At 49.2% G+C, this 23,001-nt stretch overlaps 1 protein-coding gene across 1 annotated transcript in view; it reads left to right on the top strand.

The window, feature by feature from the left end:
- The window catches only part of LOC115321007 (monocarboxylate transporter 3), a gene marked incomplete at its 3' end in the record, with an annotated part of 59,469 nt that overhangs the window by 32,244 nt on the left and 4,224 nt on the right, over nucleotides 1-23,001 (top strand). Inside the window, exon 2 of the mRNA XM_042290206.1 lies at nucleotides 6,483-7,328. Within this exon, the coding sequence (XP_042146140.1) occupies nucleotides 6,483-7,328 (846 nt within the window). The remainder of the gene's footprint in view (nucleotides 1-6,482; nucleotides 7,329-23,001) is intronic.

Below are 23,001 nucleotides of genomic sequence, written 5' to 3'. Positions count from 1 at the left end.
TACGCGTGCTAATTTCGCTGCGTCTTGAATTAAAGTGAAACGGAGTCTAGACGTACATTCTTTCACGCAGTCGCGTCTTCTGCGAGAGAGATTCGAGCTGAATAAGTAAATTGAGGCAACAAAGATGGACAAAGTTTTAAAGTTCTGTCAAAAATATCGGCTCACCAACGTCGCGCGTTTACGTAAAACAACAACAAAAATGTGTTAGTTTTAGTTGCAGTATAAGCGAACATCAGCGCAATTGAAATATAAATATAATTTATATTATATTTTTTGACAAACTGGTGACCGGTATGGTGAAACTGTTACCGGTATGGACCCGTTTATTTTCATATAGGCGCCATTTGGTTTTTTTCAGTAGGGTGGCGCCATGCATTCGAGGGCTCGGTCGGCCGCGAGTTTCCACTTTAAAATTTCAGAAATTCACTTATAACTTTTGAATAAGTGAACGGTTAGTGATGAAAATTTGGCATCTGGTTCGCACCCCTAGCGCTACTTTTGGGTGCAAAATGAGCGCTCAGCTATGCGTAGTTTATGTTTGCAACAAAAATAAAAAAATAAAAATCTCGTTATTTGTTTGGGGACACCATGTACTTAATCTCCATACTAATGTCAAGCTAACGTGTCATGGTAAGTATTTTGCAGATAGATTTTTTGACTCGGCAGTTGCTCGGTACTCTATTCGAAACCGTAATGAGATATATCCAAAAAAGCGCATTAGATACTTTGGGGCTTCTGAAGTTTTTATATATTTCATACCGTTGTTTTTTCTGTTGATGGGACAAGGGCGAGCGGTTTCAAGATAGAAACTCCGCGGGCATGTATGTCGCACGTGGTCAAATACAACTCGCTTATGAAGAAAAAGAAAAAAAAAGAAAAAGAAAATCATTTTCTGTGTTCGCATAGAGACACCAGCGAGGAACAATTCTGGGGCTCTGCTTTTCGGTGAAGGGTATGAGTAGTTGAAATTCTTTCAGAGCTTTTATGGCCGTCGTAATCCACCTTTGCGCAAACAAAACAGCGTATAATTCTGCTAAATAGAAGTTCAAAGAATTTTTCGAATTCTTAGAACCTTTATGTGCAAAAAAGAAAAACAACAAAAACGTTGTTTATAAATCGTTATTAAAGTTTGAACGGGCTTTGAGTAATTTGTTTAGACATACCCTGGACGTTGAAGGTGAGCGCGTTGGTAGTTTTTAACAATACGGAAATAATAAGCAAAAGTACGGGCATGCCGTCGGTGCTTAACGACCGGTATTTCGTCTTCTAAAGGGAATATGTAAACAGAACTCACTTTTGGGCGGCTGAAGAAAGTCGATTACAAATATTTGCAACTATTTATTCATTGGGTAATCTTTGTTCCGATATACAGGGCATACCACTGTTGGTCTACCGCACATAGAGGAGCACCAGACATTTGATGCTGAAGTACGTGCAAAGTTCAAACCTCGCGACTAGCGAAGTAGTGGGCTTCGACAGTGGTCTTTCGAAACCTTGGTAGGTGTCTAGTTACCTGATGCGACAGAAAGAAAGTAGCAGTATAAATATTACTTTATATTACTTAAAGGCAACAGTGTTTCGGGGTTACGTCTGCAAAGTACCAAGCGAAAAAATCACTCCGCCGCACCTGTCTTGAGCAATCTGAGTTCCTTTTTCTTGGCCGGATTTTTGTTTCACAAACACTCTTCTTGGTATTCCGAAGAACAATTTAGGTCCGCACTGCTGGCAGGCAAAAAATAACGTCAGCCCGTGGTCTCGCTTGTTATCGTCGATTCCACAAGAATACGATAGTTACAGTTTAAGAAAAGTTTTCGAGGGAAAGGAAGGTTGAGGAGGAGGAAACAGACTGAACGCTGGAGAGAGGAGGAGGAGGTCTCCTTCTCTCATTTTCAGCGTTCCGTTTAATTCCTCCTCCCCGGCCCTCCTTTCCCTTGTTATTCGCGACTCCAGCAAAACGGACGCCGCCAAGCGGGAAAACCGGGAACCAGCCGGTCCAGGTCGCTCCGCGCCCCGCCGCGTCTCTGATGGCTTTCGCGGACGCGTGCTGTCGGCGCGGCGGCGAGCAATGTAATTTGACGAAGGTCCGAAAATTTCTTAAGTTTGCCTGAGTGTTCATTAGCGTGGTGAAGCCTCAGTAGATTGTTTCTTTCCATCACGTGTTTGAAAGCCCGTTTATTCCACAACACACGATCGCGTGCTTTCAATTTTTTGGATGGGGAGGAATCACGGAAAAACGTTTTGATTTCTCGTCTGTCTCTAATCACAATCAAAGTGACGACTGCTTGGTAACTGATAAGCGGTTTCTTTATAAGGATGTAGAACAGTAGACTGAGGTCGACAGACGAAGTGTTTTACTGGAGGGGACACCAATGTTGCAGTCAAGTGAATGAGATGGTTCGATAGCTGCTTTCCTTGAATTTGGTTGTGCTGGATTAGCTTCAGGTTAATCTGAGCCATTAACGCCGGCCGGTGCATTGGCTGTTCATCTTGGCGGCTTTTCGCAGAAAAAGACCACATTGAAGGAGTTGGGCTAATTTCGCAATTACTTGATTCAGAAAACCTGCTCGCTGCATATGAGGGAAATTATCTGCTTTCAAAGGTGGGGGACGCGTCTCGCAAAGATAGAAGCTGTCACGTCATTAGGATCTATCGCGCCTCCAATACTTATAACCCCTGTCGAATCCAGCAGCAATATACGTCTACATTGCTCAGGTTGAACGGCCACAAAAAAAAAAAAAAAAAAGAAATAATAAAATACTAATTTTATTTGTTCAGGATTCGAAGTCAAGTTCAATGCAGAGGGGTCTGAGTGAATCTCCGATGAAGACTCTCCTCAGCTTGTCCGCATTCGTCCCGTTCTACCGGCTAGAACCATTTGGCTAAGTTTAAGTAGTATCTCTCTGTCTGTCAACTATACTTTTATTCAGCAGTTCACCCTAACAGTTAGTCAACTAAATTCATATTTCAACCCGAAGAACATACTAATATCGCTTTAGTGGGACCATAGTACGTAATATAATACATAACCGCATATTCATCAAAATGACTTCTTGATTGCCACTAAAACCTGAATTGAAATACGAGTATCAGCTGCTTAGTGAAGTGCCAGCGAGTTGACATGCTCCTTGGCTCAAGAAGCGCTTGCTTAATTTTCGTAATTTTCCTGCACCCTGTGTTCTTGACCGAGCACACGACTGCAGCTGTTTCTTGAAACGCGGACAGGCACAGAAGCTCAATTTCGCGGACAGGTAAGTCGCATGATCGAGGCATGCGAGTTAGCTAAACATTACTCTTGGTGGAACAATTTTGTAGCCCTCGCCGCTTTCCTTAGATGATCAAAACTAATTAGAGTCTATTACTGTTTCTCCGGAGCCCATAGTTTCGGTTTTGATCGAAGTCTCCGCAGCGAAAGTTTGACATGAAAAGAACAAAAAACACCGGCAAAACAAAACTATGCTCGGCACGTTTATGCGCACCGGCTAAACTTAACTGTCTCAGTTTAAATACCCATAAAATTGGGCATTCAACAAAAGAATAATCGTTAAATTGAATGCGCCACCCATTCAGGCGGCCCGGCCGATCTGACGCGACCTGGACTCAGCCGCCATGTTTGTTTGGTGGTGGCGCCCCCTATAGGTCGCTGGAGTCGCGAATCTTGTAACTCATGTTTACAAACAAACCGGAGTGCCCCCGGCGGACGCCACCGGCGCCGCGCATGCGCGATAGAGTGTGGGCAATAAGCTCGCCGTCGCCCATTAAACAAACCATTGGAATGCTGTGTTGTCGGCGTCGGTGTGAGTCCCCGCGCTCTTTTTCGCGTTGGAATTGTTGATTCTACGTCCTCCTAACGATGTCTGACTACTTTAGTCGCCTCAGTGAAATTAATAAGGTTCGTTACACCGCGAAACATCGCGTGAATAATGCGACATGCGGCCATTCCTTCTGCGTGGACGCCGCAGAATGGACGTTAAAGCCTGATTCGCATGATGAGATTCTTCTCGCTATTTTCAGTCGTGACGTCTCTCAAGCGGCAAAAGCACGAAGCCTAGCTGAGATGGTCGACGTCGATAAAATCGGACAGAGTGAATAGAAGTCTCCTGAATAGAAGCCCACGTCATGTGATGCCAACGCCGTTAGGTATCAAGTTTCGGAGTGAGGAGAGCTGACATCGGTACAATACAAAGGGCGCAACAAACCTGCCATGCAGTGGCGGCACGCACGATTATCCCACAATATCCGCTGTTGTTTGCACCGAAAAAAAAAAGGACGAGGGGAAGCGACCGCGGCAAACAGCGGTGCGTCTTCAGCTGTAAACGCCGACTGTATACGCAAGGCAATTGAGAGTCAAGAATGCGCATGTGCGGAAACCTCTGCGAAAATCACACTCGGACAAACCTTCTCAGCTCTCGTGTAAGGTGGCGTGCTGGGCGAGAATGCCAGGTTGCGACGCGGGAGCTCAACTTCAATATTTTTGACGTAGAACTACGTCTTTTTCTTATCTTATCTGCTGGCTTCCTCGTTTGCTCGTTTCAACGCGACCGATAGACGCCACTCCGACAGCCGGGATTCTCTGCGGCATGGGCAGTTCACGCGACTCTCGCGCGAGAATCGGCGAGGGGGTACAAGCAATCTCACGCTATTCCGTGCATGCGCCTCGGAGATGGGGGCGCGGGGGCTACACATTTTCCCCTACCGGACTCCGAACCATGCGCATTCGCTTCTTGCGTACCGAACGTCGTCATGCGGTAGGAGCCCGTGGAAGTTTCTTCAGGTGTGTCCGTAGTTTTACGGAAATCTATGCAGCGTAGTAAATCTATGCACAGACCAATTTTTTTTTTGTTCGCTGAAAAAAATATTTGAATTAATCTTTTAGAAATGAGGGGCAACGAACTCGTATTGTAAAGTTTCTTTTTTTCGTATTCTTACTTGAACCACCCATGGAAGAATAAACGGCAGTTTTGGCAGCAAAAAAACTTTTTCAGTAATTTTAAATTTTGCTTCAGTGAATTATTTTGCTGTACAGTTTCAAACATTTTTTTTTTCAAATTTGTAATACATCTTCAGGGCTTCCAACAAAAAATTACAATTGCCAGGCGCAAAGGGATATTTCAACGAAAATTTAGAAAAGTTATACATTTTTTTCAATTTCTTAAAATATTGAAAAACATTTTGACTAAAAAAAATTACATAATCATCACAACATAGCTTCTAAAAGCCGTTCAAATTAAAAAAAAAAATTTAAAGCGTCTCGAAAGTAAAAAAGAAGATATTTAATCAATCATTGAGTGATACCTAGTTTCACGCCCATTTTTGAAGTTGAAACCCCGCTCACGCCATAAAATTTTGTTTTCGGCTAATTTGTTTTGGAAAAATATAACGGACTTTAAGGTAAGAAGCCATGCATATTTTTTTTTTTTTTTTTAAATTGGAAATGGTCGAGCGCAACGTCTTGAAGTTGAATGACCCTTTCCTATAAATGGTTCCACAAGACAGAAGCGAATTCGAGTCGGGCCTAACCACAGAACAACATAAACGTAACATAGCGTCATGCGCTTGAACGTGCCGAGCCAAACGTGAGATCATACCAAGCAATTTAAAACTGGTATTACGAATGGTAATGACATGAGATTTGAACGTGAGTTGGCAATCGTCTAACAGACCAAGGTCCTTGATCACATCTGGTCCAGTAATAGCACAGTTGTCCAACTTGCACATAAAATCGAAGGAATGTTTACGCCTTCAAAGCGAGATAACTTTTGCTTGGTTGGCGTTCAAAGGCAAACAGTTTGACGAGCACCATTTTGAAATACTCGTAACATCAGGCTGGTGCGATTAAGTCTATTTCAGAACACATATGAGAAAATAATTTAATGTCATCGGTGTATAAGAGCGCCATATCGAATTTGATACAATCTGAAACATACCAGTTATGAACCAGGAAAAACAGTGGGCCCAATGCTGGCCCCTGGGGAATTGCTATGGCGGGGATTACAACAATTAAAATATATGAATTAAGCTGTACTTAACATCTGCAGTAATTGTCTCTTCTCCATAGTCATCCGTGATCGAAAAAAATTATTAATTAATCTCAAGTTATATTGAAAAATACATATGGTGGTAAAGAATCATTAATTTATAGAGATATAAATATCATGTCTTTCATTTATATCATATAAACATGATTTAAATCAACTAATTGGGATTTATTAAATTTAAAAAGAAATATATTTTTTCCACCCCGCTGTAAATCATGTCTTCCTAAGGTCGTAGTTGTCCTAACTAAGAATCAAACTCGTTATCAAAAGCATTTCTATTCCTAGCATATTGATCCTGATACGACGAGCAATCTAGCGGTAGTCCAAGTTACGAGTAAAAACCCTCAGCGATGAGAAGAGAAAAAACTGTACTAAATCACGCCTAATTAAAACTCTGATTCAGCTTTGCACTCCAATAAAGTATTCGAATTTTCTCTTTTGTTCTAGGTCTGGGATTGGGACTCACCATAATTGCAATGGGTGTCCTCCTCACCATGTACTTCGACCGATACAGAGGCGTAGCTTCAGGAATCAAGTTTGCCGGAATGTCCGGTTCCGGTCTGGCATTTCCCAAGTTCCTCTCTTATTTGCAACACAAGTACGGCTTTCGCGGCATGCTCCTCGTCTACGGGGGAATCGCTACTCACGTCACGGCATTCGGACTCTTGCTGAAAGAACCTCCCTGGATATGTCTGAAGACTCGTGGTAAAAAAGAAGCAAAGTCAGCTGTCCAGGGCACCACGGGGCTTCAATGCGGTTTGCCGAACGCGGAGCAGCGTTTTGATTGTCCTACAAGCAGCAAGACCGAACCTTGGAGAAATCTCTCGTCCCTGTTAGTACTATTGCGTCAACCTACGTTTTATGTGGTTGTTTTGTGTGCCGCTATCGCGGACTTGACATCCCCGACATTCACGTCAACAATGGTCGACTACGGGGTAGACAAAGGCCTTTCGCTTTCAGATGCAGAGTCCCTGATCGTCTACGGATCGTGCACTGAAATCGCCGGACGACTGTTCCTCCCTCTTTTAGCCGACGCAGGGTGGATCCGACGCAGTACTCTCGTGATGATAGGCTTTTTTGTAGCCGGTTGTTCGATGATATTGATGCCACATGCGATCCTTCGAACGCACGTCCTTCTTGTTTGTATGTGTGTGTATATTTTCCTGGGATGTCTGACTACCATGAAGACCGTTCTGATGGCGGACTATCTTGGTATTGAATGGATCTCAACTTGCCATGGGATCTCAGGATTGCTCTTGCTTCCTCTAACTTTCATCACTCCATCAATAATTGGTAAGTGTTCTCATTGCGCAGTCGACGTCGTGTCTGAAATAATTAGAACAGCGTAAGGGTAATGTTTATTTTGTATATTATTTCATTACCCACCAGTTAAGTTGTCACTTTCCAACTAAAATGCATATTTGATTAATCCCACAAATATAGGCTGCAGTGAGAGAGCTTGAAATGCATTGCTAATAAAGCGATGACATAGAGCGAAACAGCGCGTTTTAAAATTAGATTCGCATTGTTTGTTAGGTTTAGTTACGCTATAACTTTCGAGTTCTGGTTGCTCAGAAAATTTACATAGGAGTGCACACAACAAAGAAAGAAACTATTTAGTACAATATATAGAGTGGCTACGGTGGAACTTATGCTGTAAGAAGAGTAAAAAAAAATCAGCACCTGCACGTAGAGTAAGCTCCAGCTTTCACCGAATGTGCGTTGAGGTGGTGGATTTTACCTTGGGAAATTTCAAGGTGCCGTTTTCTCCCAGTATGAGATAAAAACAATAAGCATTCCACTGTCAACGGCGGACATGTTCGCACAAGACAGAGCTGACAATGAATGTATTGTGACTCCATCTCACGATAAGCTTAGCGAACGGACAACCAAGTGTGTAGCCCGCTTACTGCGCCTTTTGGGAGATGGCGCCAGAAGTTACATTCATCGCTGTTCGTCGCTAACTCGGTCGTCTGCGAACACGTTGTTACAAAAATAAAGGTTAATAGCACGGGCCGCTGACAGGTGACACTGGTGGCGCATAAGGTGTAGTGTAGTCAGCAGTTACTAGATGTCGTAAGTAAGGAGCCGACTCCTCCTCTTTCCCCTCTCTCAGTTACCCTTTGTCCCCAAAGTGACTCATGGGGAAGACCAACTTTTGGGACGGGAGAGCCATAAGAGAGGTTTAGTATATCGTTCCGATTACGCCGATAACGATACCCGATACTCTGACGCAGCCTTTGCGCATGCCTCCTATCGTTATCAAGAGAGCCGTGTGCGGATAGCAGTTTGATCATCCGCATCAGATCCGCATCCCCAGACTTTGTATCCGCATTAGATCCGCATCCGCAGTATTTTTAAATTACTGTACCCGCATAAGATTCGCACCCGCATACATTGTATCCGTCTCCGATTCGCATACCCTTTATCCGTATCCAAACCGCATCCGCATCAACATACCTTGTATCCGTAACCGAACCGAATCCGCATATCTTGTATCCGTATCCGAACCGCATTCGCAAAATTGGGAACCGCATACGACTCGTATTTCGCGCTGTCATTTTACATCATAACATCAGACGTAAACATCAGACGTAAACATCAGACGTGAACACGCACACACACACACACACACACGCCCAAACAGACACACACACACACAAAACACACGCACGCACGCACACGCACACACGTATACACACGCATACACACGCGCACACACACACAAAGAGTTTGTAGCGTGAAGGTCACTTGCTTATCTTTGTACAAATAACTCTGAGTTAGAATACGATGAATAGTTTTACGCTGTGTCTAAGGGTGCGTCGGACGTGTCCGGAACGCGGAGTCTAAAGGGCGACGCACATAGGGCGTGTTCTCGACGAATTTACGCGCGTTTCAGCGGACGTAATCACGGGATTTGGCGGGCGCTTTTTTCACAGAAGGGAAGAGGGAAAGGTGGCCAAACCACACACGACGCTTTTCGTCGACGTCTCCTCGGCGTTTGGGGCAGTGTAGCCCGACTCGCGCCTTTCATGAAAAGATGCAAAATGTAGATAGACTGCTACATTATTGCGTTCCGCGAGGAGACAGAAATAACTGAATGTTAATAAGCAACCAAAGCCTAATTTGCTAAGACCTGTTTCAAAAATGTTCCTTGCAACCGTCAAGTGGCCAGAAACTGCCAGCAGGAGGACGGCCGCGACCTCTGCTCAAAACCCTTCCTTTTGTAATTCTTTTCACATCGCCCGCAACATCGGTGGTATTTTCTTCTGTCTCAGTCGTTCATCGCTCGTTCCAAAGAGATATTGCGATTTCGTACAGTTCGCCGATAAACCGGTGAACGCGACAAGCGAGCTCCCATTTCGGCGGCCGAGTCAAGCCAGCCAGCCGGCCGCATAGCTAGGCAAGCCGATTCTCGAGCAACTTCCGGCTCTCAACTCGGGAGCTGATTGGCCGGCACCGCGCCGTACGCTCCCGGATACGCCACGCCGAAATACGCCGGTGCGCCGAGATCTGTCTCGGTCGGATCGCCGAATACGCGCGTATTTACGCCGACCTCGGAAGCGCTCGTCCTGGCGCCCGCTGTACGTTGGGATTACGCCCGCCAAAACTCCCGCAAATACGTCGCAAATACGCCCTATGTGGTTCGGGGTTTAATGTACGTCGGACGTAGCCAGAACGTCCAAAAGTGCGTTGGACGTAGCCAGAACGTCCAAAAGTGCGTCGGACGTACCCGGAACGAAGAACCTAAAGGTACGTCGGACGTACCTGGAACGTCTAAACGTACGTCGGACGTACCCGGAACGTCTAAAGGTACGTCGGACGTACCAGGAACGTCTAGAGGTACGTCGGACGTACCCGGAACGAGAAGTCTAAAGGTACGTCGGACGTACCCGGAACGTCTAAAGATGCGTCGGACGTACCAGGAACGTCTAGAGGTACGTTGGACGTACCCTGAACCTCTAAAGGTACGTCGGACATACCCGGAACGTCTAAAGGTCCGTCAGACGTACCAGGAACGTCTAGAGGTACGCCGGACGTACCCGGAACGTCTAAAGGTACGTCGGACGTACCCGGGACGTCTAAAGGTGCGTCGGACGTACCAGGAACGTCTAGAGGTACGTCGGACGTACCCGGAACGAAGGATCTAAAGGTACGTCGGACGCACCCGGAACGTCTAAAGGTGCGTCGGACGTACCAGGAATGTCTAGAGGTACGTCGGACGTACCCGAAATGAGGAGTCTAAAGGTACGTCGGACGTACCTGGGACGAGGAGTCTAAAGGTATGTCGAACGTACCCGGTACGTCGGACGTACCTAGGACGTCTAAAGATACGTCGGACGTACCCGGAACGAAAAGTGTAAAGGTACGTCGGACGTACCCGGACCGAGGAGTCTAAAGGTACGTCGGACGTACCCGGAACGTCTAAAGGTACGTCGGACGTACCCGGAACGTCTAAAGGTACGTCGGAAATGAGGAGTCTAAAGGTACGTCGGACGTACCTGGGACGAGGAGTCTAAAGGTATGTCGAACGTACCCGGTACGTCGGACGTACCTAGGACGTCTAAAGATACGTCGGACGTACCCGGAACGAAAAGTGTAAAGGTACGTCGGACGTACCCGGAACGAGGAGTCTAAGGGTACGTCGGACGTACCCGGAACGTCTAAAGGTACGTCGGACGTACCTGGGACGAGGAGTCTAAAGGTACGTCGGACGTACCCGGAACGTCTAAAGGTACGTCGGACGTACCCGGAACGTCTAAAGGTACGTCGGACGTACCTGGGAAGAGAAGTCTAAAGGTACGTCGGGCGTACCCGGAACGTCTAAAGGTACGTCAGACGTACCCGGAACGTCTAAAGGTGCGTCGGACATACCAGGAACGTCTAAAGGTACGTCGGACGTACCCGGAACGGAGAATCTAAAAGTACGTCGGACGTACCCGGAGCGTCTAAAGGTCGTCGGACGTACCAGGAACGTCTAAAGGTGCGTCGGACGTACCCGGAACGAAGAATCTAAAGGTACGTCGGACGTACCCAGAACGTCTAAAGGTGCGTCGGCCGTACCAGGAACGTCTAGATATACGTCGGACGTACCCGGAACGTCTAAAGATGCGTCGGACGTACCAGGAGCGTCTAGAGGTACGTCGGACGTACCCAGAACGAAGAATCTAAAGGTACGTCGGACGTACCCGGAACGTCCAAAGGTGCGTCGGACGTACCAGGAACGTCTAAAGGTGCGTCGGACGTACCCGGAACAAAGAATCTAAGGGTACGTCGGACGTACCTGGGACGACGAGTCTAAAGGTACGTCGGACGTACCCGGAACGTCTAAAGGTGCGTCGGACGTACCAGGAACGTCTAGAGGTACGTAAGACGTACCCAGAACGTCTAAAGGTACGTCGGACGTACCTGGGACGAGGAGTCTAAAGGTACGTCGGACGTATACGGAACGAGAAGTTTAAACGTACGTCGGACGTATCTGGAACGAGGAGTCCAAAGGCACGTCAGACGTATCCAGAACGTCGAGTATGAAAATACGTCAGACATATTGCAAGCAGCCCAATTTTGTACAAGAAATTAGAGATCGGAGACATGCGATGTCTGATCTCCGCCAAGGCTGAGCGTCAAAACGTCGCTTGTTTCCTTTCCCCTTCTCTTTGCACGTCTTATCCACGCTTTTAGTTTTGTCCCCTCCTTTACGTGCCGGCAGCACACCACCGTTTCGTCGCTAGCACTCGGTTTCATCATCAGTTGGTAGATTTCGGCACACAACGGCACTCACGCTACCGCACAGGCGCGTTAGAATATAGGCACAAGTAAGGCGTTGTGTGTTCTATTTCTGTTTCGCCGCCGTTCGCTCGACTTCGTCGTCTGACTTGCAAGCGCGCATCTTTCTTTCTTTACGTGGTTCAGGCCATTTGTTAAGGCGTTTAGAACTTTGCTGTTCACCATGAGTGCGAAGAGGACTTTGTACACAGTGAAGTTAGAACAGTGGTCACGTACGCGAAAGACAAAGGGTACCACGGCACTGCAGAGCATCTGCGATACCGTATGATACGGTGGAGAAGACAACGGGGGTAGGTATTCAAGGGCGCCGCGACCCATAGAAAGTGTACGGGACCGTGCAATAATGCGAAAGTCGACATCCGGAACTCGAGAAGAAAATCCGTGAGTTTGTATTCAGCTAACTGGACGGGGCCACCGAGGACTCGTCGAGTCGCAATGAAAGCAACTGGTTGACCTGGTGCACGGTAAGAATTGACGGCGAGCGGACTAATTCTCTCCAGGGTTCGTTTAATTTCTTCTGTGGCATTTATCTTATGAATTTCCTTATATAAATTGATATTTCTTGCACAAATTTTGTGATTTCGGAGCATTTCCCGAATGTAAACTCCCCCTCTTCTTGAACATCGCCGGAGTGAAAATAAAGGAATGCTTAGAATGGTCTAGTTACGGTAAAAATGAGAAATAATGATGGAATGAAACTTGCCAGTGGGGTATCAGTAAGGCACGCTATGACTCGCTATGATACGACCCTTCCCCATCGCGGCTACGTCCGACGCATCTCCCGGTTCCGCGCTCGTCCGACATGTTTCTTAAGCCTCCGGGGTCCGGATACTTCAGACGCACCTTTAGAGTCCTCGTTCCGGATACGTCCGATGTACCTTTAGATTTCTTGTTCCGGATACATCCGACGTATTTTGAGACTCCTCGTTCCGGTTACGTCCGACGTACTTTTAGACGTTCCGGGTACGTCCGACGTACCTTTAGACACAGTGATAATCTTATCGCATTCTGTTTTATCGAAATTATAATATAAGTGGTCGTTCTTCCAGAAACACTTTGCGTTGCTGGAAATATGATCGCGGTTATAAGATCGTCCTGGGAGTCTGCAACACACTGCCCTAAAAAGCCGCTCAAAAGGAAGCATTTTTTTCACTTTGGTATATATTGTTTTAAAGCTGAGCCATAGTTTCTAAGCATAAAAAAAAACGAAAGACTAATAACATTGTGCCATTTTATTTAGATTGAACTATAAAAAAGTGGAGGGGAAAGGCGGTCACTCAGCGGAGCGCGCAGTAGTCGTATACGAGGTAAGACGAGAGCACACCACTAGGAAAATATCACAATATTCAAAAATAGCAACACTTATCGGTTTCACTTTTAACACGAACCAGCAACTGCGTGCTCGGAGCCCCACACTTGGCAACAGCTTGCCATTTGTCAAGAAAAAAAAAAATAACACACGCAGGTGCACGTTTTACTTGTCGAGGTTGCTGTGTAGAAACAAAATATCGTCAACGATACACCTGTTCATACTGGCTTGCCTCTCGTGAATTAAAATGTCCGCTAATGAGAAGTCTCCCTCTGGTGGAGCATCTTGGTAGAATTAGCGCTCAGACAAGGAAGGAAAAACGTAGAGACAGGATATAACGCTCTATCCTGTCTCTATGTGCTTCCTCCTTTGTCTTTGCGCTAATTTTACCAAGATGTATAGTCAACTAACCCACCAGATGATTTTAACTCTGCTGGTGCACTTGATGCTGGGATAGCACGAACGAACTGCGCGACAAGATTGAGGTACGGAAACTCATGTACCTCATTCTTGTGCACGTAGGAGGCTTTTTTCTTTCTTGTGGCACTGCATGTTTTGGGTTTTCTTTGCCCAAAAATGTTTACCGTTTTTTTTTACCCAACAAGAATATGTTTTCCTGGGACGATTGACGCCCCTGCATTCTTTCCTTTTTCTAGGGACAGCATTTTCGGCAAGATTGAACGCTCTAAAGCGATCCTAATTGTAGAATCAGGTCTTTCTTAGTCACTCCCCCGATTGGCATCTTTCTTCGAAGGAAGTAATTTTCTCCCGCAAAACATTCGATGTTGCACTTCACTCTGCACTCTGCGGTCGCACACGTTTATGGGCCGCCTCGGCAAAAAAATGGAAATCCGGACTCGCGTATATGCGCATTAGGGCTGGGAATTTGATCGATTAACCTACCAATTAACCGATGATTCCTTTAATCGAGATTAATTTTTTTAACCGGTTAATCGGTCAAACTTTGACGAACAGTAAGAAAGTAAATATTCAACGCTTTCACCACACAGATGTGAACGGGTACACCTAAGGCAAACTTTAGTTGAAATTTGGTCCTAAAGTAAGCTGTAGGGCAGGCACGTAGCCAGGGGGGGGGGGGGGGGGGGGCTGTGGGGCCCGGCCCTCCCCCCTGCCGAAATTTTCTATTTTGCTGGGACCTCCTCTCCCCCCTCCCACTCATACAGCATTTTGTCATGGGCGGGCCTTCCGAAACAAAATCCTGGCTACGTGCCTACTCTAGGGGCAAAGTTTGTTACTCTAAACAAGGTTATATGTATCCATTCTGATGTTAGCCTGAGACTGAGGCAGGAAAAGAGGAAGTTTCTTCTACTTTGAAACTTCCTCTTTTCCTGCCTCAGTCTCAGGCTAACATCAGAATGGTTAATTTCCACCAGCTCGCCTGCGCACTCACTACAATATCATTCGTTATATGTATCCCGGCCACTTTAACGCCATGCGAGTGTCCGTTTAGCACACCAGAGGCTATTGTTATAAAAAAAAGGAAAACATTCGCTATTGCCGGAGAATATCAACGCACATCTTTGCCTCTGCGGCTGAAGTAATAATTTTTAAGTCTGGGTGTCTTTTGACTGCTCTCAACTACACATCAAGGTTGATTTAAAATCCCAAGTTGCCGAAGCGAACATTTCAGTTTTGACATTTTTGAACTGTAATACATAAAAATGAAGGAAAGCGATTAATCGAATAATTATCCAATTAAAGGGTGTACATTATTCGGGTAAAAGTTTTAATCGACGCCCAGCCCTAATTCGCATCCGATCCGCGATCCACCAAATCTTATTCATTTTTATCCGCATCCGCCAGTTGGCGGCGGACATCAGCGGATGTTCCGTAAGCAATCCGCGAAAAAACAGGGCTTTAGTAATCGGGTACCGTTATCGAAGGTATCGGAGGCATCGGAATGATCTGTTCAAACTCTCTATTAGAAGGAGACGCTCGTCATTGAGACAGGCTATTGCAGCTCTCGGCTACTTCCGTCCGGCCACTGATCTTTCTGAAGTCCGCGCGGTTCGGCGAATCGGTTCCGATTGCCGCGCTCCCAGCGGGCGTGGGCAGGTGTTATTTTGTTTTAGACAAATATAATTTATATAGTTTAAAACGTTAAATAAAGGGGAAGTTGTTTTGAAGGTATGAATACCTTTGACGGTTGTTGTAACTTTCTCTTTTACGCTTTGAACACGTCTGAGCACGCTTTCGCTCTCGCCAAACTCGCGCGTCGTGATGGCTTCAATGAGCGCTGGCCGGTGGACCGTTAGAATGGGCGACAGACGCGAGTTGTTTCGCTTCTGGGAAGACCTCGCCCTGGGAAGGTTCGTGCGAGTGCGGCCTTCTTTTCTTTTCCTTGAAAACTCGTATTTTGGAATCAGCTTAAAGGGACCATGAAGGCAGTTTCGAAGTTTTATTCGACGATTGAAATGGATGTCAGGCACGTCTCAGATACTGTTGACCAAGTTCTAGCCCGAACTGAAGTTTGGGTGCCGCACCAATCGAGCAAACAGGCGCGGTAACAATAGCGCCGGGAACGATGCCTGAGACCCCACCGAGGCGGCGGCAGAAAGGTGAACTAAAGTGCGCCGTCGAAGCGTGAAGACAACGGGCTCCTCGTCTGGCGATTGGTTCAAACGATAGACGCGCTCTTGGTTTCGATTTTGGTGGTGAGATGTGATGAAAAATTTTTATTTGAACGTTGGATAATCTTTTGAAGTTGTAGTTGGGAATTAATAGGTTTCATACCGTGTATAAAAGCATAATCTGAAGCGATCCCTCCGTTTGTCATTGGTTGAACGCATCCCGCACTGCTACCTCGGGCGCGTAACAACCATCGAGCAACCATGGACAAAAAAAAAAAAAAAAAAAGGTACGAGCGCCGGGGGCGGCGGACTTTTGGTTTTGGTTTCGTGCGTCGTCTCGTGTTCGCTTTGCGAACTGGTGTCTCACCAACCATGCCGCGTTTATGTGCAGTAGTAGGTTGCGCGAAAGGTCGGCTAAAGACGTGCGGTCGATCGGGCGACGTTAGTTTGCATAAACTGCCGACCGATGCAGCAATGCGCAGCATTTGGTTGCGCGCCGTCGTCTTGCGTAGAGCTGTGGACAGCGGTGTCAGGATTTGTTCGTTGCATTACCGACCAGAAGATTTTCAGCAGCACCTTCACGTCAGCCGGAGTCTGGGTAAAAGTGGGGCGGGGAGTCGCTCCGGAGGTGGCGACCGAGGAGTTGGTGGTAGGTCTGGGGCACCCTCGTAAAGCGCCAATCTAGAGTTCTGCGTCCTTAGCAGCATCTTCCGTTCAGTCGGCGTGAGGTCGCTGAACTGGAGCTCAAACTCGTTTGCGAGCGCGGCGTTGTCGTCCATTTCTTCCCGGTTTTCTTCACAGAGCGCCGTGCACTAGGGCGAACCACGGGAACCACGCTGAGTGTGCACTAAATCCTACGGATGCCGACAGTGCTCCCTGACGTCACTTCTCTTTCCAGAGGCGAAAAAGGGAAGAAATCTGAATGTTTGTTTCGGTTTCGCAAATATATTTGCTGGTACAGAAATAAGAGTCACAACGTTCTAGAAAAAATTGTGTGGCATGCCAGGACCCCAATGCTTCCGAAAACACCTTCTTTTTAAAAAATAAATAAATTGCCTTCATGGTCCCTTTAAGCATGAATTCTTGTCATTGTAAAATAGTTTGTTGTTGGGCGAGTTGGTGAACGTTTGGATACATGGTTTTGCGCAAAAAAGACGGACACAAGAGAGAGAAACAAACACGAGCGCAACACACAACTGTATTGAGGAAACCTTTAGAAAACATACAGATATATCGCCAACTTCGATATATGGCAGACGGTGTGGCAATACAGATATATTGCCGCGCGCAGGGCTGAGAAAGCAACGCTCGGCCACGGACCCCTAGAAAGTTCCCGTTTATTCATGTAGCGCACGTAACTTCTATTATTTATATCCATGTATCTTCTGCTTTTGTTTTCTAGAAAGTGCGTGTTCATTCTCGCCCCGATCACGCGACGCTCGAGCCGCTTTCGCCGAATCTTCGAGATAGCGACGCACTCTAGATAAGAGGCCGCCCGCGACATTGTCGAGTCAGTATCGCCTCAGCGTTCGACCTTGCTGCTTCGCCGCCTTCGACGCCCGCGACGCTCTGTTGTTATTTTTCTATTTCCTTTTATTTTTGGCACAAGTTCGCCACATTAAACGTCTATTTCTTTCTGTGTATTTATTGTTTCTTTTGGTCACCACCCGTGACATTTTTGGTGGAGGTGCGGGGTACCGCATGCCCCTGCCGCGTACCCCTCCGAGGGCCCGCAGTCCAAGTCCGACGCCTAGTCCACGAAGAACCAACGAAAGCACTGCCGAGATCCGGTTCAGTCGTCGCACCCAAGGCCTACACCCGGAATTCGGACCTCTGCCGCCCAAGACTAAGCAGCCAACGAGACCAACGATGGACAGCCAGTCGTCGCAGAACCCGTCCACCGCCAGCGTCGTCGTCCTGCCCGTCGCACCCCGGACTCCGACGCCTTTCCACGGGGAGATCCACGAAGACATTGAAGACTGGCTGCGACACTACGAACGTGTAGCCCGCCACAACGGATGGACGACTGAGCAGTGCCTCCACAACCTTTACTTCTCGCTTGAAGGCACTGCGAGGCACTGGTTTGAAAACCACGAAGCCTCCTTCCCCACATGGGAGTCCTGCGTCGCCGAACTCAAACGAACATTCATTAACCACCATCGTCGCCAGCGAGCAGAGGACCTGCTTCAAACAAGGGTGCAGGGCCCCAATGAAAGCCTCACCGGCTTCGTAGAAGACGTTCTGCGCCTGAGTGCCCGCGCCGACCCTCGGGCTACCGAAGAGAAGAAACTACGAATTCTCATGCGCGGGGTGAGAGACGACATTTTCGGAGGCCTCGTCCGCAACCCGCCGGCAACCGTCGACGCCTTCGTCACCGAGGCAACAAACATCGAGCGCGCCCTCCAAGCGCGCGCTTCCCACTACCAGCGGCATCCAAGCGTCACTGCAACCACTCTGCTTAGCGGCGAAAACGCTCCTGGTACGGACATCCGCGAAATCATCCGGGAGGTCGTCCGGGAGGAAGTCCGCCGGTTGCTGCCAGCTGCAAACCGACCAGCGACGCTCTCCATCGCCGAGGTTGTGCGGGAAGAGGTTCAGAGAGCCATCCAACCAGAGGCTCCCGTCGCCGTGGCAGCCACCGAGGAGCCCACGCTGACTTACGCCGCAGTGGCCCGACGGCCACCGCCTCCTCTTCGAGCCTATGTTGCGCCGCCCCGACGTCACTCTCCTGCGCCGCAGCACGACCGACGCCGTGACGACCAGCTCCAGTACGCCAGTCAGGAGCCCCGTGCACCCCGGAAGACCGATGTGTGGCGAACGCCCGACCGACGCCCTCTGTGCTTCCACTGCGGGGAAGCAGACCACACCTACCGCCGATGCCCATACCGTCGACTCGGGCTGCGCGGGTTCCACCCGAACGACCCGCGACCCCGTTATGGCGAACGGCCTCGGGAGATCGACGAGTACCTGCGCCGACCCCAGTCCCCCGAGCCTGCGTCCCGCCGAGAGTTCCGGCCGCCGTCACCGCGACGTCCAGCTTCGCCAATGCACCGACCCCGACGTGAAAGCCTGTCGCCCCTCGCTCCTCGCCGGGGAAACTAGGCGCGGCAACCCCTGGAGGTGGAGTTGCCGAAGACGACCGACGTAAAGAGCCTCCACGAACGACGGAGCGCTCCCACTCTCCCGACACTACGCATCACAACTACGCTCCTGCTTCGGTGTCCAACAACTTAAACGTTGTTATTGACGGCCTCGACTCATCGGCACTCGTGGACACCGGAGCAGACTACTCAGTCTTGAGTGGGAGGCTCTCTCGCCGCCTGCGAAAAGTCATGACGCCGTGGGATGGATCCCAAATACGAACCGCCGGAGGACATCTAATCACGCCAGTCGGGAGATGCACTGCTCGCGTCGAGATCCACGGTGAAACGTGCCCTGTGAAGTTCGTCGTTCTGCAAGACTGTTCGAGGGACGTTATCCTCGGAATGGACTTTCTTTGCGAGTATGGCGCCGTCATCGACCTCGGGGCAAACCAGTTGACGCTGCGGAAACCTGTTTTACCGCCGGTGGAGACCAACACGACATCAACCGCGATCCGAGTTATCGCCGACCATGTGAACCTACCGCCGCGGTCGAGTGTTTTCGTCACCGTTATAGCCGACGGAGCCATGCACGGTGAAGCTCTTCTGGAAGGCAGCGTCCAACTGCTCCTCGAAAAAGGAATTGGCGTCGCAAGAGGCGTAACGGTTCTCCAAGAAAGCCGTACAACTGCTCTTGTGACGAACTTTCGAGAGGAGCCGCAGCACCTAACGAGGGGTACCACTGTGGGCCACGTCGAGGAGCTTCAAGCGCCAGCGGTGGTCACCGCAATCTCCGAGGAAACCTCGTCGCCACAGCAGAACAGCACGACGCCGCCGCCGCTCGACATTGACCCCGAGCTCCCAGCTACGAAGCGCCGGCAACTGATTGATCTCCTTGCCGAATACAGTGACTGTTTTGCCACGACATCAAAGATTCGCCAAACACCAATGGCAAAACATCGCATTGTTACCGACGACGACGCACATCCTGTCCACCAGTCGCCGTATCGGGTCTCCTTAAAAGAAAGGAAAGTGATTCAAGATCAACTCCAGGAGATGCTCGACGACGACATCATTCAACCCTCAAGGAGCCCATGGGCGTCCCCAGTCGTCCTTGTAAAGAAGAAGGACGGAACCCTGCGGTTCTGCGTGGACTATCGTCGACTGAACGCCGTGACAAAGAAGGACGTCTATCCGCTCCCCCGCATCGACGATACGTTAGACCGACTGCGCCACTCCCGATATTTTTCGTCGATGGACCTGAAGAGTGGTTATTGGCAGATTGAAGTCGACGAACGTGACCGGGAGAAAACTGCCTTCGTCACTCCCGACGGACTATACGAATTCAAAGTGATGCCGTTCGGACTTTGTACAGCACCAGCCACCTTCCAGCGCGTCATGGACACCGTGCTGGCAGGTCTGAAATGGCAGAGCTGCCTCGTCTACCTGGACGATGTCGTGGTATTCTCACGAGATTTCGACGAACACCTCAGACGACTTCGAGCCGTGCTTCAAGCCATCAAGACCGCCGGCCTGTCACTCAAGCCAACAAAGTGTCGGTTCGCCTATGGGGAACTAAAGTTCCTTGGCCACGTCGTGAACAACAAGGGTGTTCTACCTGACCCCGAGAAGACCCGCGCCGTAGCTGCATTTACGCCGCCGTCCGACAAGAAGGCCGTGAGAAGATTTCTCGGACTCTGTGCCTATTACAGGCGCTTTGTTCGAGACTTCGCCAAGTTATCCGCACCGCTGACACACCTCACGAAGGACGCCGTAAAGTTCGAGTGGACAGAAGAACACCAGAGGTCATTCGACGAGCTCAAACGAAGACTCCAGACGCCCCCGATTCTCGGCCATTTCGACCAGTTTGCTGAAACCGAGATCCACACCGACGCCAGTAACACCGGACTGGGTGCGGTACTAGTCCAAGTGCAGGACGGAGCCGAGCGAGTTATCGCATACGGAAGTCGGACGCTGTCTAAAGCGGAGAGGAACTATTCAACGACCGAAAAGGAGTGCCTCGCTGTCGTATGGGCAATAACAAAGTTTCGCCCAAATTTGTATGGAAGTTCTTTTCGCGTAGTCACAGACCACCACTCGCTCTGCTGGCTGGCGAATCTGAAGGACCCCTCCGGACGCCTCGCTCGGTGGAGCCTACGACTGCAGGAGTTCGACATGACCGTGGTGTACAAGTCCGGCCGGAAGCACAATGACGCCGACTGCCTGTCAAGGGCCCCAGTCGAGGCCGGTCCTGCCTGCACCAAAGAGGACGACGATGAGTGTTTCCTCGACGCTCTGGATGTAAGCGACATGGCAGCACTCCAACGAGACGACCCTGAGCTGCGAGCACTCATCGAACACCTAGAGGGGCAAGGAAGCGCCGTTCCCCGCGGTTTTGTACGAACACTGCCAACCTTCTCCATCCGACAAGGCGTACTGTACAAGGAGAACTTCAGCGACAACAACACGGCGTGGCTGTTGGTGATCCCTTCCAGTCTTCGAGAAGAAATTTTTCAAGCCTGCCACGATGACCCGACGGCGGGACACCTTGGTTACAGCAGGACTCTTGCGAGGATACGCGAAAAGTACTACTGGCCCAAGCTTGCGAAGACAGTACACCACTACACCCGATCTTGCCACGAGTGTCAACGAAGGAAGAAGCCACCGACGAGACCGGCAGGACTTCTTCAGCCTGTTGCGCCGCCATCTGCCCCATTCCAGCAAATCGGTATGGATTTACTCGGACCTTTCCCACCGTCGACGCAAGGAAACCGATGGATAATCGTCGCAACCGATTATCTCACGCGGTACGCCGAGACAAAAGCCCTTCCATCAGGAACGGCTGTTGAAGTCGCCAAGTTTTTCATCGACTCCATTGTCCTCCGGCACGGCGCTCCCGAAGTTTTGATCTCAGACCGTGGATCATCATTCATGGCCCAGCTGACGCAAGAAGTCCTTCGTCTCAGCCACACCAGCCATCGTCGCACCACGGCGTACCACCCGCAGACCAACGGGCTGACAGAGAGACTCAACAAAACCATCGCTGACATGATCTCCATGTACGTCGACGTGGAGCACAAGACATGGGACGAGGTGTTGCCGTACGTCACATTTGCCTACAACACGGCCGTACAAGAGACCACCGGAGTGACACCCTTTCAACTGGTGCATGGGCGCAAAGTAACGACCATGCTGGACGCGATGCTGCCCCATGAGCCAGCTGACAGTGAGAGCGACGACGCCCAGGTGGTTGCTCAACGGGCCGAAGAAGTCCGCCAGCTCGCCCGACTCAGGATTCAAGACCAGCAACGCGTCGACGCGGGCCGCTACAACCTTCGTCGCAGGGACGTTCATTTCCAGCCCGGAGACAGGGTGTGGGTTTGGACGCCCATCCGTCGCCGCGGCCTCAGTGAGAAACTGCTGAAACGGTACTTTGGACCATACAAGGTACTTCGTCGCCTCGGCGAGCTGAACTACGAGGTGATGCCCGACGGAACACGAACATCGTCACGCCGCCCACCACGACCTGAGGTCGTCCACGTCGTGCGCCTGAAGCCGTACTACGCTCGATAGGACTGTGGACCTTATGTGCTCCAAAAGACTCTTTAGTTTATCGTTCTTTTTTATTTTGTTTTGTTTTACACTGCATCGGGGCGATGCACTTTTAAAGGGGGGAGTAATGCCGCGCGCAGGGCTGAGAAAGCAACGCTCGGCCACGGACCCTTAGAAAGTTCCCGTTTATTCATGTAGCGCACGTAACTTCTATTATTTATATCCATGTATCTTCTGCTTTTGTTTTCTAGAAAGTGCGTGTTCATTCTCGCCCCGATCACGCGACGCTCGAGCCACTTTCGCCGAATCTTCGAGATAGCGACGCACTCTAGATAAGAGGCCGCCCGCGACATTGTCGAGTCAGTATCGCCTCAGCGTTCGACCTTGCTGCTTCGCCGCCTTCGACGCCCGCGACGCTCTGTTCTTATTTTTCTATTTCCTTTTATTTTTGGCACAAGTTCGCTACATTAAACGTCTATTTCTTTCTGTGTATTTATTGTTTCTTTTGGTCACCACCCGTGACAATATTGCCACACCGTCTGCTGAGCCAAGGGGGGGGGGGGGGGGGGGAATTGCTGCAGAAAGCCGAGACTCGTGGTTTCGAGTTCCAACGCACAAGAGATACGCTGTTTTGGTATTATCTGCGT

The sequence above is a fragment of the Ixodes scapularis genome, unplaced genomic scaffold (genome assembly GCF_016920785.2).
Source record: "Ixodes scapularis isolate PalLabHiFi unplaced genomic scaffold, ASM1692078v2 PGA_scaffold1__304_contigs__length_218370807, whole genome shotgun sequence".
Taxonomy (NCBI): Eukaryota; Metazoa; Arthropoda; class Arachnida; order Ixodida; family Ixodidae; genus Ixodes; species Ixodes scapularis.
Note: the sequence above shows the minus strand (reverse complement) of the source record. Positions and strands in the feature narration are given on the sequence as shown.